This window comes from Kwoniella botswanensis, chromosome 1 (assembly GCF_036426115.1).
Source record: "Kwoniella botswanensis chromosome 1, complete sequence".
In the NCBI taxonomy this organism is placed as follows: Eukaryota; Fungi; Basidiomycota; class Tremellomycetes; order Tremellales; family Cryptococcaceae; genus Kwoniella; species Kwoniella botswanensis.
The window spans coordinates 15,642,038-15,654,392 of NC_088599.1; the positions used below are offsets into that span (position 1 = coordinate 15,642,038).

General features: G+C 42.8%; 7 protein-coding genes across 7 annotated transcripts; 4 read left to right on the forward strand and 3 right to left on the reverse strand.

Moving 5' to 3' along the window:
- Positions 1–35: 35 nt before the first annotated feature.
- On the reverse strand, positions 36–2,489 carry L199_005924 (uncharacterized protein; the record flags this gene model as incomplete). The annotated part of the gene is made up of 8 exons (XM_064891626.1): positions 36–325; positions 428–516; positions 591–686; positions 754–779; positions 857–1,030; positions 1,154–1,463; positions 1,583–1,617; positions 1,698–2,489. 8 exons carry the CDS (start codon positions 2,487–2,489, stop codon positions 36–38), a joined length of 1,812 nt encoding a protein of 603 aa, XP_064747698.1.
- A 382-nt stretch (positions 2,490–2,871) lies between these two features.
- L199_005925 (uncharacterized protein) lies at positions 2,872–3,111 on the forward strand (the record flags this gene model as incomplete). The annotated part of the gene is made up of 1 exon (XM_064891627.1): positions 2,872–3,111. One exon carries the CDS (start codon positions 2,872–2,874, stop codon positions 3,109–3,111), a length of 240 nt encoding a protein of 79 aa, XP_064747699.1.
- Positions 3,112–3,608: 497 nt separating this feature from the next.
- On the forward strand, positions 3,609–5,227 carry L199_005926 (uncharacterized protein; the record flags this gene model as incomplete). The annotated part of the gene is made up of 4 exons (XM_064891628.1): positions 3,609–4,246; positions 4,322–4,377; positions 4,462–4,823; positions 4,919–5,227. The coding sequence occupies 4 exons, from the start codon at positions 3,609–3,611 to the stop codon at positions 5,225–5,227; spliced, it is 1,365 nt and encodes a 454-aa protein (XP_064747700.1).
- Positions 5,228–5,896: 669 nt separating this feature from the next.
- L199_005927 (uncharacterized protein) lies at positions 5,897–7,308 on the forward strand (the record flags this gene model as incomplete). Its single annotated transcript, XM_064891629.1, has 7 exons — positions 5,897–6,087; positions 6,270–6,377; positions 6,511–6,604; positions 6,674–6,764; positions 6,844–6,962; positions 7,053–7,171; positions 7,230–7,308. The coding sequence occupies 7 exons, from the start codon at positions 5,897–5,899 to the stop codon at positions 7,306–7,308; spliced, it is 801 nt and encodes a 266-aa protein (XP_064747701.1).
- A 1,657-nt stretch (positions 7,309–8,965) lies between these two features.
- L199_005928 (uncharacterized protein) lies at positions 8,966–9,653 on the forward strand (the record flags this gene model as incomplete). The annotated part of the gene is made up of 3 exons (XM_064891630.1): positions 8,966–9,055; positions 9,138–9,550; positions 9,623–9,653. 3 exons carry the CDS (start codon positions 8,966–8,968, stop codon positions 9,651–9,653), a joined length of 534 nt encoding a protein of 177 aa, XP_064747702.1.
- A 551-nt stretch (positions 9,654–10,204) lies between these two features.
- L199_005929 (uncharacterized protein) lies at positions 10,205–11,119 on the reverse strand (the record flags this gene model as incomplete). Its single annotated transcript, XM_064891631.1, has 1 exon — positions 10,205–11,119. The coding sequence occupies one exon, from the start codon at positions 11,117–11,119 to the stop codon at positions 10,205–10,207; it is 915 nt and encodes a 304-aa protein (XP_064747703.1).
- A 144-nt stretch (positions 11,120–11,263) lies between these two features.
- On the reverse strand, positions 11,264–11,949 carry L199_005930 (uncharacterized protein; the record flags this gene model as incomplete). The annotated part of the gene is made up of 2 exons (XM_064891632.1): positions 11,264–11,461; positions 11,578–11,949. 2 exons carry the CDS (start codon positions 11,947–11,949, stop codon positions 11,264–11,266), a joined length of 570 nt encoding a protein of 189 aa, XP_064747704.1.
- Positions 11,950–12,355: the final 406 nt, after the last annotated feature.

Sequence of the window (12,355 nt, forward strand, 5' to 3'; positions counted from 1 at the left end):
TAAAGGTACTTTCTTTTTCTTCTTCAATTGTTGGATCATCCAATAGGCGATAATGGAACATCCCCAATCGTACCTCTAGGTATCCCATCATCCCCTTTTTCTGCTTCTGCCTCTGCCTGTTCCTGTAATTTCAACCTATCAGCTTCTTCTTGAGCTTTCCTCTCATCCTCTTCAGCTTGTTTAGCCCTATCTTCAGCTTCTTTTACTTTCTTCTCAGCTTCTTCGGCTTCCTCCTTGGCTTTTTGCTCCGCTTCCTCAGCTTCAGCTTTGATCTTTTTCAGCCGTTCGAACTCTTGTACGGCAGGGTCGGATTCTCTCCATCGACCTGTATATTTCAGGACGAATCGTCAGCTTCAAGTAGTACACGAGGTCGCAATCCACTTGAGGGGACAGTGATTGTATAGTAGATAAGGTAGTCGTCGCTCACCCAAAAATCCATGATAACTCGCTGCCCAAGGTCTTTGCTCCTCGTCTGTAAATGGACTGACACTAGAGTATGAACCGGCGGGTAATATTCTGATTATAACACCAGAGTCACCTATAAGCTTTTCATCACATGAAAAGATGGAAGCTGAAACATCGAGACTTACAGTACATCTCCCACTCGGATAGGGTCTTTTTGATGGATCAAATCTTCAGGTTTGAATCCGTATCGAGCTAGCAAGTATCGGTATACGCAATCTGAGCTATAAGAGGGTGGACAGACAAAGATTGGCTTTGAGTATCGTAAAATGTGAACAGGAGTGGACTTACAATACACCCGGACCGGTCCATTCGAGCTATCAGATACAAACAAAATAATGTGGTTAGTACTGTGACTTATGAGATACATCATATGCTAATACGGACAACTCACAGCAGTCTCAGGTATGAATTTTTCTCCTTTCTCTTCCGCTTCTTTTGCTTTCTTTTCCATTTCCTCAGATTTCCTCAATGTCCTACCTAACGCATCCAGGAATACGGGATGTCCAGGCCTAGCCATGAATGTCCATTGTGTTATTTGTACTGCACGGGATAGACCGACTTCGCGCTGCGAGTTCAATCACAGACAAATCGATCAGTATGATATCCCATGACTGAGGCATTTCGCAATATTCGTGCAAATGCTTTGACTTGTGATGGTAGACTACCAACGAGTCACGCCTGGACTCACCCAATTGGTCCATCCAAAATCAATCGCATCACTCTCCACACTAACTACCAAACCCGGTTCTCCCAATTCGTTCCCATCATCTACCAAAGGTCCATCGTAGATTTTCGATTTACCGACGGGAAGATCGATCATGCCTTCTACTGAGTCGGTCGAGTGTTCAGAGGCGAAAGATGATAATGGATGTGAAGAAGGGAGATGTTGGGAAGTTGACAGAGATAGTAATCTCGATAAGTGAGTTAACAACGGGGCGGTCTCGGAATGGTAGGGTATACCCCATGAATCGGCGTGAATGATAGGTGCAGCTATCACACTACATCAGGTTCAAATCAAGTTTTATTGTTTAGTAGGATGAGGGAACGTACTATCACTATATACCAAAATCAGCTATCTGTATAGTCATAGATTAAAGTGGGATTTGATTTTACTTACCTATCTGTATATATACCTCCTTCAACTAACATAGCCTATCATCCATCCGACACAAATCAGCTTAAAGATTCATGACTCATCGTGACCGCTAAGACTTTCTGATGAATCAGCTCACCATATATCTGAATATATCAGTTTTCAAAACGACTCTCGGTAACTTCTCCCAAATTTTCTCAGCTTTCGTCCCACCGAAAACACCTTTGACCCAAGCTTTGAGTGATCTATCATTGAAATATTTGATCTGATAATCAGGCATGATCTCTTTCCATCTTTCAAATTGGTACGGTAATTCATCAGATTTATCGGTCGTCATGACTTGTTTTGGTCGAGGTGGTAATTCTTGGATAGGTGGTCGTAAATTCAATCTAGATAATACAGGTGCCATAAACCCTCCTACACCTCCTCCTCCTGAAGAGGGTAAGAGATATTGTTTATAAGTCGATATAAGTTCTTTTGTATATCCTTCTAAAGATATATTGCCTAACTTCAATCCATATTCTTCAAAATCGTGTTTTGGGTCCCAGCCCGATTGGAGATCTTCTATATGAGATAACATGTATTTCTCAATTCCACTTGAAGGTATTATATCAGGTAATTTACCTTCCCACTGAAATTCATTATTGTCGGAAGAACCTGCTCCGTCCCCGTTCGGTGTGGTAGATAGAGATGGTGAAGGTGATGATTTCCATTTCAACCAATCCACTAAACTCCCTTTACTCTCCTGATTCGCTACCCTTTCAGGCCAAAAACAATGTGTTGAAGGTGAAGTATAATCCGCTAATACAACCTTAGGAAAGGCATATTCGACATTCGGCTGAGATATGCGTTGGTACAGTACCAGAGAGATCAGAGATACAAGGACCAAGAGGAGGGAGAGACGTGCTCGGATGGAGGGGAGGAGGAACATTCCTTCCTTGTTTCCAATCTTCGTAAATGGTTGTTTGTGAGAGTGAAATCGATGATTCTTCATGTATTCAACATATTGAAAGGAGTCTGAGGAAACTCATTCCTATCTATCATTTCAGAGCATCAGAGCAGGTAACCAAGCGACAACTAGGGTTCGATCGTATATCCATTCTATGTTTACACAGCTCAACTTTCGCAGTTCTCACAGCTTCGCACTAACCCAGACCCAACTTCAACTCTTTAGTGCGGGGTCTCCACATTGACATCACATATCACACTAAATTTAGCGAAACACGAAACATTCCTCTCTGATATCTCCACGTTTCACATCTCCATCACTTCCAAACACGATCACATCCCATCAGAGGAGTACCCCACCCACGATGTCCTCGAAATCACCTCTCACGCAACCACCTCGTCCTCCTCCACGTAAAGGACCAAACCCCTACCTCCTCCTGGGGATGGTAGTAGTCAGTTCAGCATCATTCTTCATCCTGGCTGAGAAAAGACATAACGACCAACAAGCTTCGGGTACAACCAGGAGGAAGGAGATGGCAAATCCACTTTTACCGTCTAGGCAGGCTGAGACGGTGGAACTGCCGCCGAGGAGGAAAGTGGAGTGAAGAGAAGAGACTCAATCTGGTATGTAAATTTAGGGTGCTTCAGTCCTTTCCCGACGCTCTGACTCTGACTCACAATGGACTTAGTACTATACATACCAACCACATGCGGCTATCATATTCAACACTTCCTCACTTCCTCGCCGATTTCCATACAACTTGCCCCAGTTCAGCATCTCCCTATATTTTTATACGTTATGTACAACTCCTCTTGACTTGTCCAACGGAAATCCCAGTTTATCTACACCCATCCTTTCATTGAACCACCATCAAAAGAAAGTACGAGACCCTTTACATGTATCGTGCATCAGTGCGGATCTAAGAAAGGATGTCAGAAGACCTTGTCCTGATTTTTGGGCTCGAGTCATAACTTGAACAGGAAGTGCTTATATAGCTGCATTCTTGATATTCTATCTTCTGTATCATCACTCACTTTCTTACTTTCCCACTGCATCTATCTATCGACTCATATACTGATCAGTTTCAAACGAAATAGGACAATGACCACAGAGCACAAGCACCATCACCACCGTCCTAATGATAGACCTTCAATCCCTAACGATACCTTCTTATCCTCCTCTGGCGGCATCACGCCTGCGACCCAACGAAATTCCAAAACTACACCGACATACGACTCAACCTCAGATAGTGATAATGACAAGAACGCCGTCGATCAGCCTTGTTCGCCCACATACACTCTAGAGGGAGGTACAGAGACTCCGCTGGTGACTTCACCTGATGCTAGCGTAAGGGCAATTCACGGAAGTGTCATGACTAGTAATCAATTTCCATTCCCCATTCCTCCTGGAGTTAGGGGAAGAAGTGGGAAATATGGGAAGAATACGATGAGTATGGATGATTGGGCGAAGATCGCTGGTAATATCCCTAGCAGGAAGGGATCAGTGACGGTATCCACTCAAGGACAAGGCCAGAGTACCATTGAGGAAGAAGGTCGTGGTACCGAAAGTAGAAAAAACGATGGAGAGGCTGCTCACAAAGAGAAGGAGGAAAAGAAGAAGAAGACGAGAACAACGAAGAATGAAAGAATCGTCGCTATCGATTTTGATGATGTTTGTTCAGAGAATATGGCTACTATTGTTAAACAACATAACTTAAGGTATGGGACGGATTTGACTTTGTAAGTGTATGAGCGATGATGTACTAACTGTACATGAGACGAAGAAATACTGGACTGACAGGTTTGTTACCACAGGGATGATTTACAGACTTATGTATTTTGGCAAAATAGGGGTTTCGGTACTCCTGCAGGTGAGTGCTTCGATTTTTATCATATTTCACGTTCACATAATAGTTGTATATGAAGAAGCTGAATCCTTATCGTGTGAGATACAGAAGTAGCAAGGAAAGTCCAAACGCTCAATAACCTACTTCCACTTACGACCCCTATTCCAGGATTCGTCGCAGGTCTTAAAACACTACATGAACTAGGTCATCCAATCCACATCGTCACTTCTCGTCCTGCAAAAGATGAACAAGGGTTAAAAGATTGGCTTTCGGCCCAGGGAATTACGATAGGTCATGAACCGAAGGATGTTATTGTTCAGGCTCATTTTACGGGTAGTTATGGAGATGTGAATAAACCTATTGAACCGAGAGGTGATGATGATGGATTTGAGAGGGAGTTGAATGAGAGGTTAAAGGAGTTGTGGAAAGATGGTGTGGGGAAAGGGAAAGGTGGTTTGGCAAAATTGAAGGTGAGTATAATATGGTCTATTATCTAGATCATAACTCGTGTAAATCGTTCCAATGCAGGATACATGGGATGATTCAGCTGATTATTTTCGATCAGATCCTACGCAACATCAACGCATCATTATTCATAGATGATCATCACGGTAATCTCGAACCTATCATTACAGCTGATCCTCCAATCCCATGTTTACTATTCGGTGAATATGGTTGGAATCGATCTAGGAGCGGTATCACCTCTCCGGTGGAGATGATGGATTACAACGAGAGGATGAGTAGTGGATTGCCATTACCTTTCCAAGAGATTCAATTTGGTAGAGAACAGAATATTCATAGGGTCAAAGATTGGGAGGAGCTTGTTCAATGGGTTAGAGAATGGGATGAAGAAGAAGAAGACGAGGAGAGTTAAGGTTGAATATTTTGATATCAAGCCTATCGTTTCTACTACCTTGTACGATCACTGTCATCTACTTCATATGCCTTGTTATAGTGTGTCTGACTGCCTTCTATATGTTTCTTCCTGATTGTGCATCTCCTCTTGAATAATTATAGGAGCCATGAACCATGGGACTGTGATCACGTGACATGACCGCACAGCTACTGTACTCGAAACGTTTGAACGGTTGATTTGAAACATTGAATTGTGCTTGTTCACTTTCACTTGATATCAACAACAATCAGCATCAGCTCGAGAGACATAGCACAGTCAAATCCAGAGAGGAACATTGTACGAAGATATAAGATAGGACAGACGCAAATCCTGAAAAACAACCACTAGATACGCTTGACACATCCTACTGGCACCGACTTAAACCAAGCGGACCCCAACCAATTCAACAATAGATCAAAGACTTCTCTAAAAGCGATTACGTTTCACACCATTCACCCTTCTCACCATTCACACCTGCATAGCCTGACTGGCAATCTATCAACCATACCACGTCGTCATCTACCTTCTCATCGCTCAACCAAACTACCAATCCTCCCACCTTCTTTACCTGATTTCGACATATTCTCAAATACCGATATCGAGACTGATACAGATTACGATATAGTATTGAGCAGACCAGGAGTAGATATGGATATAAATGGGGTGTCCTCCGCGGCGTCATCTTCTCGACAAACTCTAGACTCGAACGGTGGTTATGCAGAAGAGTATCTCTTGCCGACGAATCATCTGGGTGGACGTGGGATGAATGGGATAGGGTCGTTCAATATTTCTGGGGCAGATGGATTGGGACCAATGGGAGGAGGGAATAATGAGTGGAAGTGAGTGATTCTCTCGATATCATGATGCATATTCAAAGATTATAATGAAGCAGAAATGCGAAGATTGAACCTCATTCGTATATATGTCCACATCTTATGCTCAGCTTAGCTTTCCGCATCAATTTGATGTCGCACTCAAGGGAAGCGCTATATGCTGATGCTATTACTCTCGTATCTAACAGATACGAAATGCGTAGAGAAGCTCAACAAATCATACCTGGCTTGTACCTTGGTCCCTTCCAATCATCAACGAATTTGACAAAAATGAAATTAATGGGTATAACACATGTGTGAGTTGTTTTGTCTGCTGTCTGCGTACTTCACCCTCTATAAAGCTACTTTACCATCTTTTGCTGCTTCTCGACTCATGATCGTATGTAGCAACACATTCGGATCATTAGGCTAATATGGGCCCTGTTGTAGCCTCTGTATCAGAGATAAGAAAGAATCGAGTTTGATATACCCACGTTTCCCCACTGAATTCAGGTATATGACGTTGGACATAAGTGATAATACCGTAAGCTAAGCGGCTGCCTCCCTTGACTGTCTGAGCTGTATCAGCTTACATATCCTTCATGACATATAGGACCAGAATCTGATCACGATCTTTCCGAAATGTCGCGATTTCATCGAAGAGGCTATGACGATGGGAGGGACTGTTCTAGCGCATTGTAATGGTGAGTCTGACTGCACAATTAGCAGATATTGTCATAATCACAAACCTGATTCCTAGCTGACGCCATGCTTCGCTGCTAGGCGGTATCGCCCTTTCCCCAGCGATAGTCGTAGGCTACCTCATGTGGAAGTTCAACTTATTAGCGGATAATGCCCTGGCATATGTGCAGAGTAAGAGGTATTGTGTCAGTACAATGAGTGTGAGTTGGACTATCTCCCCCATCAGGCAGGACCCAATGATGTAATCAAGCTGATGGGGATATATATCTATCTATTGTACTGATTTGCAGTTCCAGAATCAGTTCAAAGAGTACGAACCTATACAGATGGCTCAGAAGATGGTTCAGAATGCGGGATTTGGCGCGGGGATGGGCAATGTCAATAAGAGGCAGGCATTGGATGAAGAAGAGTAAGTCTGTTGACCTATGCCGAAATATTCCATGCTGATATCAAAGCATGGAATATAGCGACGAAGAAGATGAAGAAGATAGGAGGAGGAAACAACCGATGAGAAGTGAATTGATATCGGACATTTCGATGGATTAATTAGAATTACAATAGTCAAATCTGGATTTCTCGGGGACGATAATTATATTTCTCTATGTCTGGCTGTGCAGGTAGAACTCCTTCATCCTCATTTATACTGTGTATGTACATCGAAAGGGTCTTTAACTTCAGATTTCTGTTCACAATACGTTAATGAATAATTATGATTATGATCATGTGATGAGACTCATTGACGAGCATCACTTGCTGCGGTGAGTGTTTTCTAACGTACGACTTTCTCCTAATGTGACAAATCGAGTGACTTCGCTGGTACTACTTTATACTGCTTGATTGTTCAAGCGACATGTGATCAAACTTTGTAAAAGACTAGAAAGGCAGTATACTTACATTCTCCAATTGCCTGCACAATTGTCAGCCGGTACCCAATCATATATCTGGAAAGGGTAATACTTTTCCAGCTGAGGACGAGGTGCATTGAGGATCTCCCGTCGATGGCGACTTGACCGTTCCTTTGTTGCTCAGTAAAGTCTTGTCTCGTCCTAACAGATAATTCCTGTCAACCTCATCGAACAAGGGTATGCCTGGATATCGTACAGGTCTTTAGGTATTATGCCACAAGTGGTGACCAGATGGTATTGTTATCCATTTTCGTCCATACTCTACCATCATTACATACACCACTAGAGACAGGCTTGATGAAAGCCAAAGCCTCAAGTACAAAATATGAAAGTATGAAAACGACCAATTGCTGAATCCAGCAATTTAAGCTTTTGCGGTATGACCACCTTAATCGGAGATTTTGCACCGACAATTACGGCATTTGTCAAAACGGGTGGTACAAGGCACGGTACCGAATCCGGCTTTTCTACTAATTTATCCTTTTCAAGGAGAGGTAAGTCTTCAAATATGCTTTTCTTCAGGTCCACTGGTTCAGGTTCAGGTTCAACCCAAGAAGCATATGTTGAAGCTGGAATGGAATGCAAAGAGAGAGCAAAAGAGCAGAAAGCACAAAAAGCAAAACGCAAGAAAAGCCTCTGATGATAAAGGGCGGTAGGTTCGGACCGTGGCGTCTTTCTTATCCTGCTCGATTGAATTCTTGGCTTTTCGGGGCTTGGATATTGGAACGATGTAAAAGTACGAAGTTGGTAGATTGTTGAAAATACCTTACTAGCTTACTAGGAAGTACGGTCTGTCCACCGAAGGATGTCAAGTAATCATAAAGATCGTCAGGAACATAACAAAGGGGACTTGTGGGTTGGTGGTGATCCATACCAGAAGTACGAAGTGTAAAGTTAAGGAATGATTAGGATATGCTCCGTGAAGTATTCTGCTTTTGGTATTTTCGTCATCTGTTTCCATGAGTAAGCACGATATGATAAAGCATGACATGTGGACAGATGTCAGATATCAAAAAGTAATATAATGTATTCTCGCAATCCTGCAAACCCCCTTCTTGACTTTTCTCTTCATGCTTTTTCATCACCTTACAAGTCGACCATAACTTACATTTCTTAATATCAATCGATTGATTCGATTCGACTCGTTCAACAACCTTGAAGGTTACCTTTCTCTCTTTTTATACATACCGACACTCGCTGCTGGACCAGTCAGAGTAGCACACATTCCTTTTGAACACTTCGAACCATCCACCTAACTCCCTAGTCCCTCGATCCTCCACTGTCTTCCTCCTATCAGGATGCATTCTCTCAGCCTACTGCTCCAAACCCTCGCTGTGGTTCTTCTGGCACCACTTGCCTTAGCTGCCCCAGCTCCAGATTCAATCTTCGTAAGTTTCCCATCCGGTCTTGATCACTGCATGACCAAGTCCATCTTAGCTGACTTCATATACCCTACTGTAATTATCGTAGTTACTCCAATCATCCACATTCACCCCTCTAGGCTGTTCATCAACCTTCCACCCAACTTCTATCCTCCGTCAAGTCCCATCTCCTTTTGCGTGCTTCTCGAGATGCTCCGATAAACAAGTAGCAGCATACTCTCAACTCCAATCTGGCGTCTTATGTGCCTGCGGAGAAGAAGATATGCTGGATGATATCGAAAATTCAAAAGTTAGATGTAGGGATAATACTTGGTTCTTATTTAAGAATAACCATGAACATGTCTCTACTCATTCGACCGAGACTTCCGAAGAATCCACTTCGACTACGGCTGGGGAGACAGAGACTGCCGCGTTGACGATCCAAAACCAAAAGAATAAGAAAAGAGATAGGTTGATGCCTTTCATGATGATGAAGAAGAAATCATTACAAAAAGTGAAAAGGTGAGTTCAGCTTCCAAGGATTTACTTTGTCTACGGACAGGTTGCTGATTGTTCATCTAATCTACCTTGTAGAACCGCTCCAATGGATTATGAGATTGCTTAAATCTGATCGATAAAATCAACATCTCATCCTGTCCTTACCATTCCCTTCCTCGTTGTTTTGAGCATATCGATAGGATACTGCTTCTCATACATCTCTATTCCTCCTCTGGACATTCCTGCTTCTTCTGCTCAATTCGCTTCTTTTGGGTACATGTGGAGTCGACATACAGATTGTTCTTATAATATTTAAATAAAAAATTGAAAAAGCATTCACTTCGATAGGACCATTTTGGTCTTTTTTGCCTTTTGGCAATTCATGTATACATGCAAATGCACACGCAATTCATATAATATCATATACTGTACATACAAACATGATCCATCTATCTACTCGCAAGGTATCAAAGAAAGCTTAAATGAGGTATCTAACGATTCTCATGTACAAGATGATTTGCAGATCCTGAAAACATATCGTATCGAACCGAATCAGACCAGTTCAGGCCCTCCATCCAATTATACCGTATCACCGAACTTCCATCCCAACTCAAACCGAACGCTGACTTTCAGCTAATATCTATCCTTTTCGCCCATTCAAAATCCATAAGATCTCTTTCAGAACCAACCACTTCTCTTACCCGGACTGACCTGGCCTTCACCATGAACCACAGTGTCTGTGTCCACTTCGTTCTTTTCATTGTGCTTTCTACCAGGAGAAGCCAATCTCAAAGCTTTCCAGAACCTCTTAGTAGGCGATTGTTGGGTTCTCTCACTTTCTTTCCTTCCATCAACGTCCTCCCAGAAGTTACCATACGAAGTGGGTGAAGAAGGTGTAAGTGGCGTATCACCTCCGACTACCCCAACTTTCTTGGTATTGTGCTTTTTACTCCCTAATCCTTTTATTCGGGATATCGTTCGTGTGGGAGTTTCAGGAGTGCGAGGAGTGATCAATGGCGATGTTTCCTTTTCTTTGACTGATCCAGAACGGGGAGGTGAAGGATCAACATGTCTCCATGTTTTAGGTGTTTGATTTCCATCATCACTTGCTTTTCTCAACGGTGAGGTATTCTGTCTGGAAGGTGTTTTGGGCGGGGTTCGTCTTCCCGGTGAATTACTTCCACTTCCACTTCTTTGAGCCCATGGAATGGGAGTGGTATTTCTGGAAGTGGACTCAAATGAAGATGAGCGGGTGATACTTCGAGGTAATAATGGTGGAAGTAAGTCGCCATCATCGTCATCTTGGATAGGCGGTGGTGTATGATATCTAGTAGGCATCAACGGGTGATCATCGTCATCCGAGGAGTTGGGAGAGGGGTTTTGGGTATGTCGGACATTCCAGGCTGAATGAGATTGATGTTGATAGATCATCTTTTCCAACGGAGAACTATCAGTCTTATCTTCTTGAGATATTTCTTCAGGTTCCTCGGTCATCTCTTGATGTTGTTTTTTCGAAGTAAAATACCTTTGAGGACTTGTAGGCGGACTAAGAGGTTTGACTCTAACTTTGAAAGAGGGATATGGACCGTTCATGTCTGCTCCAAAGAATGTCCCACCTCCTCTAGCCCTCCATCCTCCATCTTCCAAACTAGCAGGAATCGAGCCCTTCCTCTGGGTGATATTAGGCGTTTGAGATGGTGTATGAATGGCCAACCAGGTTTCCCGATCTCGCCATGGTTAGGTGATCGAGCTTGAGGAGGTGATCAGCTCAGAGAATGATCGCGATCGTCGATGAGAGTATTTGTTGTCTCTTGGATTGGAATTGGGAGGGAGGAGGGTCGCAGATCGTTGGGTCGAAGGTTGAGAAGAGTTGGGAGTAGGGAAGGGGTAAGGTGATTTAGGGAAAGAGGGTCGGATCAGAGGTGAAGGAAGAAGCTGTCATTGAAATGTTATCTCGTCAGCTCAGCTTTTTCCTTTTCTTCCAAATGATACTTCAAATATTGCATATGTCGCAAAGAGATTTGAAGGTAGAATGTCGTATCTCAGCTCACTTGATTATCATTTGATCCTGACCTTGAGCCAGATAAATCCAAAGCCTCAGGTATATTTCTCCCTTCCTCAGTCACAAACCTCTTTCTACCTTTAATCAATTTCGATGACATCTTTTCCTCTGAAGCCGGCAAATCGTTTAATTGGAATTTAATCTTTCCTGGTCGTTTGGCTTGAGTATCAATCACTTGCTGTACAGAATCGAGATTATCGAATTCTTTCTCGTTGACAATGACTGATAAGTCGAATGGTTCAACACAGGAAGAGGAAGAAGAGGAAGAAGGGGGTGATAATGTACTTGATCTTGGTCTCGATCTTGAGTTTCCTCTCGATGACTTTGGTCTTTTGAGCGAAAGTGAGAGTGATACCGTCATTTTATATATCTTGTATTTGTAGTGTTTGATGGTAGTCAAGATGAGTACGAGTAGGGATGATTTGATAGTTTAATGACGAAATAAGGAAAAAAAGTCAACGATCAAGGGGGAAAGGAGGGTCTCAGACACTTTCCGTCAAGAAATGATCAGCGAGAATGTTATTATGGGTCAAAGCGGTGTTAGATGTTGCTGGGGATGAACAAGAAGCAAGGTGCAGATGTCTTGATCGTCGACAGTCCCTCTTTATATGTTGTTACAGTCCATCAATCAACCATATCAATCGTATCATGGAAGAAAAACACGAACACGAACAAGATAACAAGGTTATACTCTTCATTTTCAACCCCTCGCACATTCCTCATGTTCTTCTTCTAACATATCTTTGATGGTTCCCCTCGTACCTCAT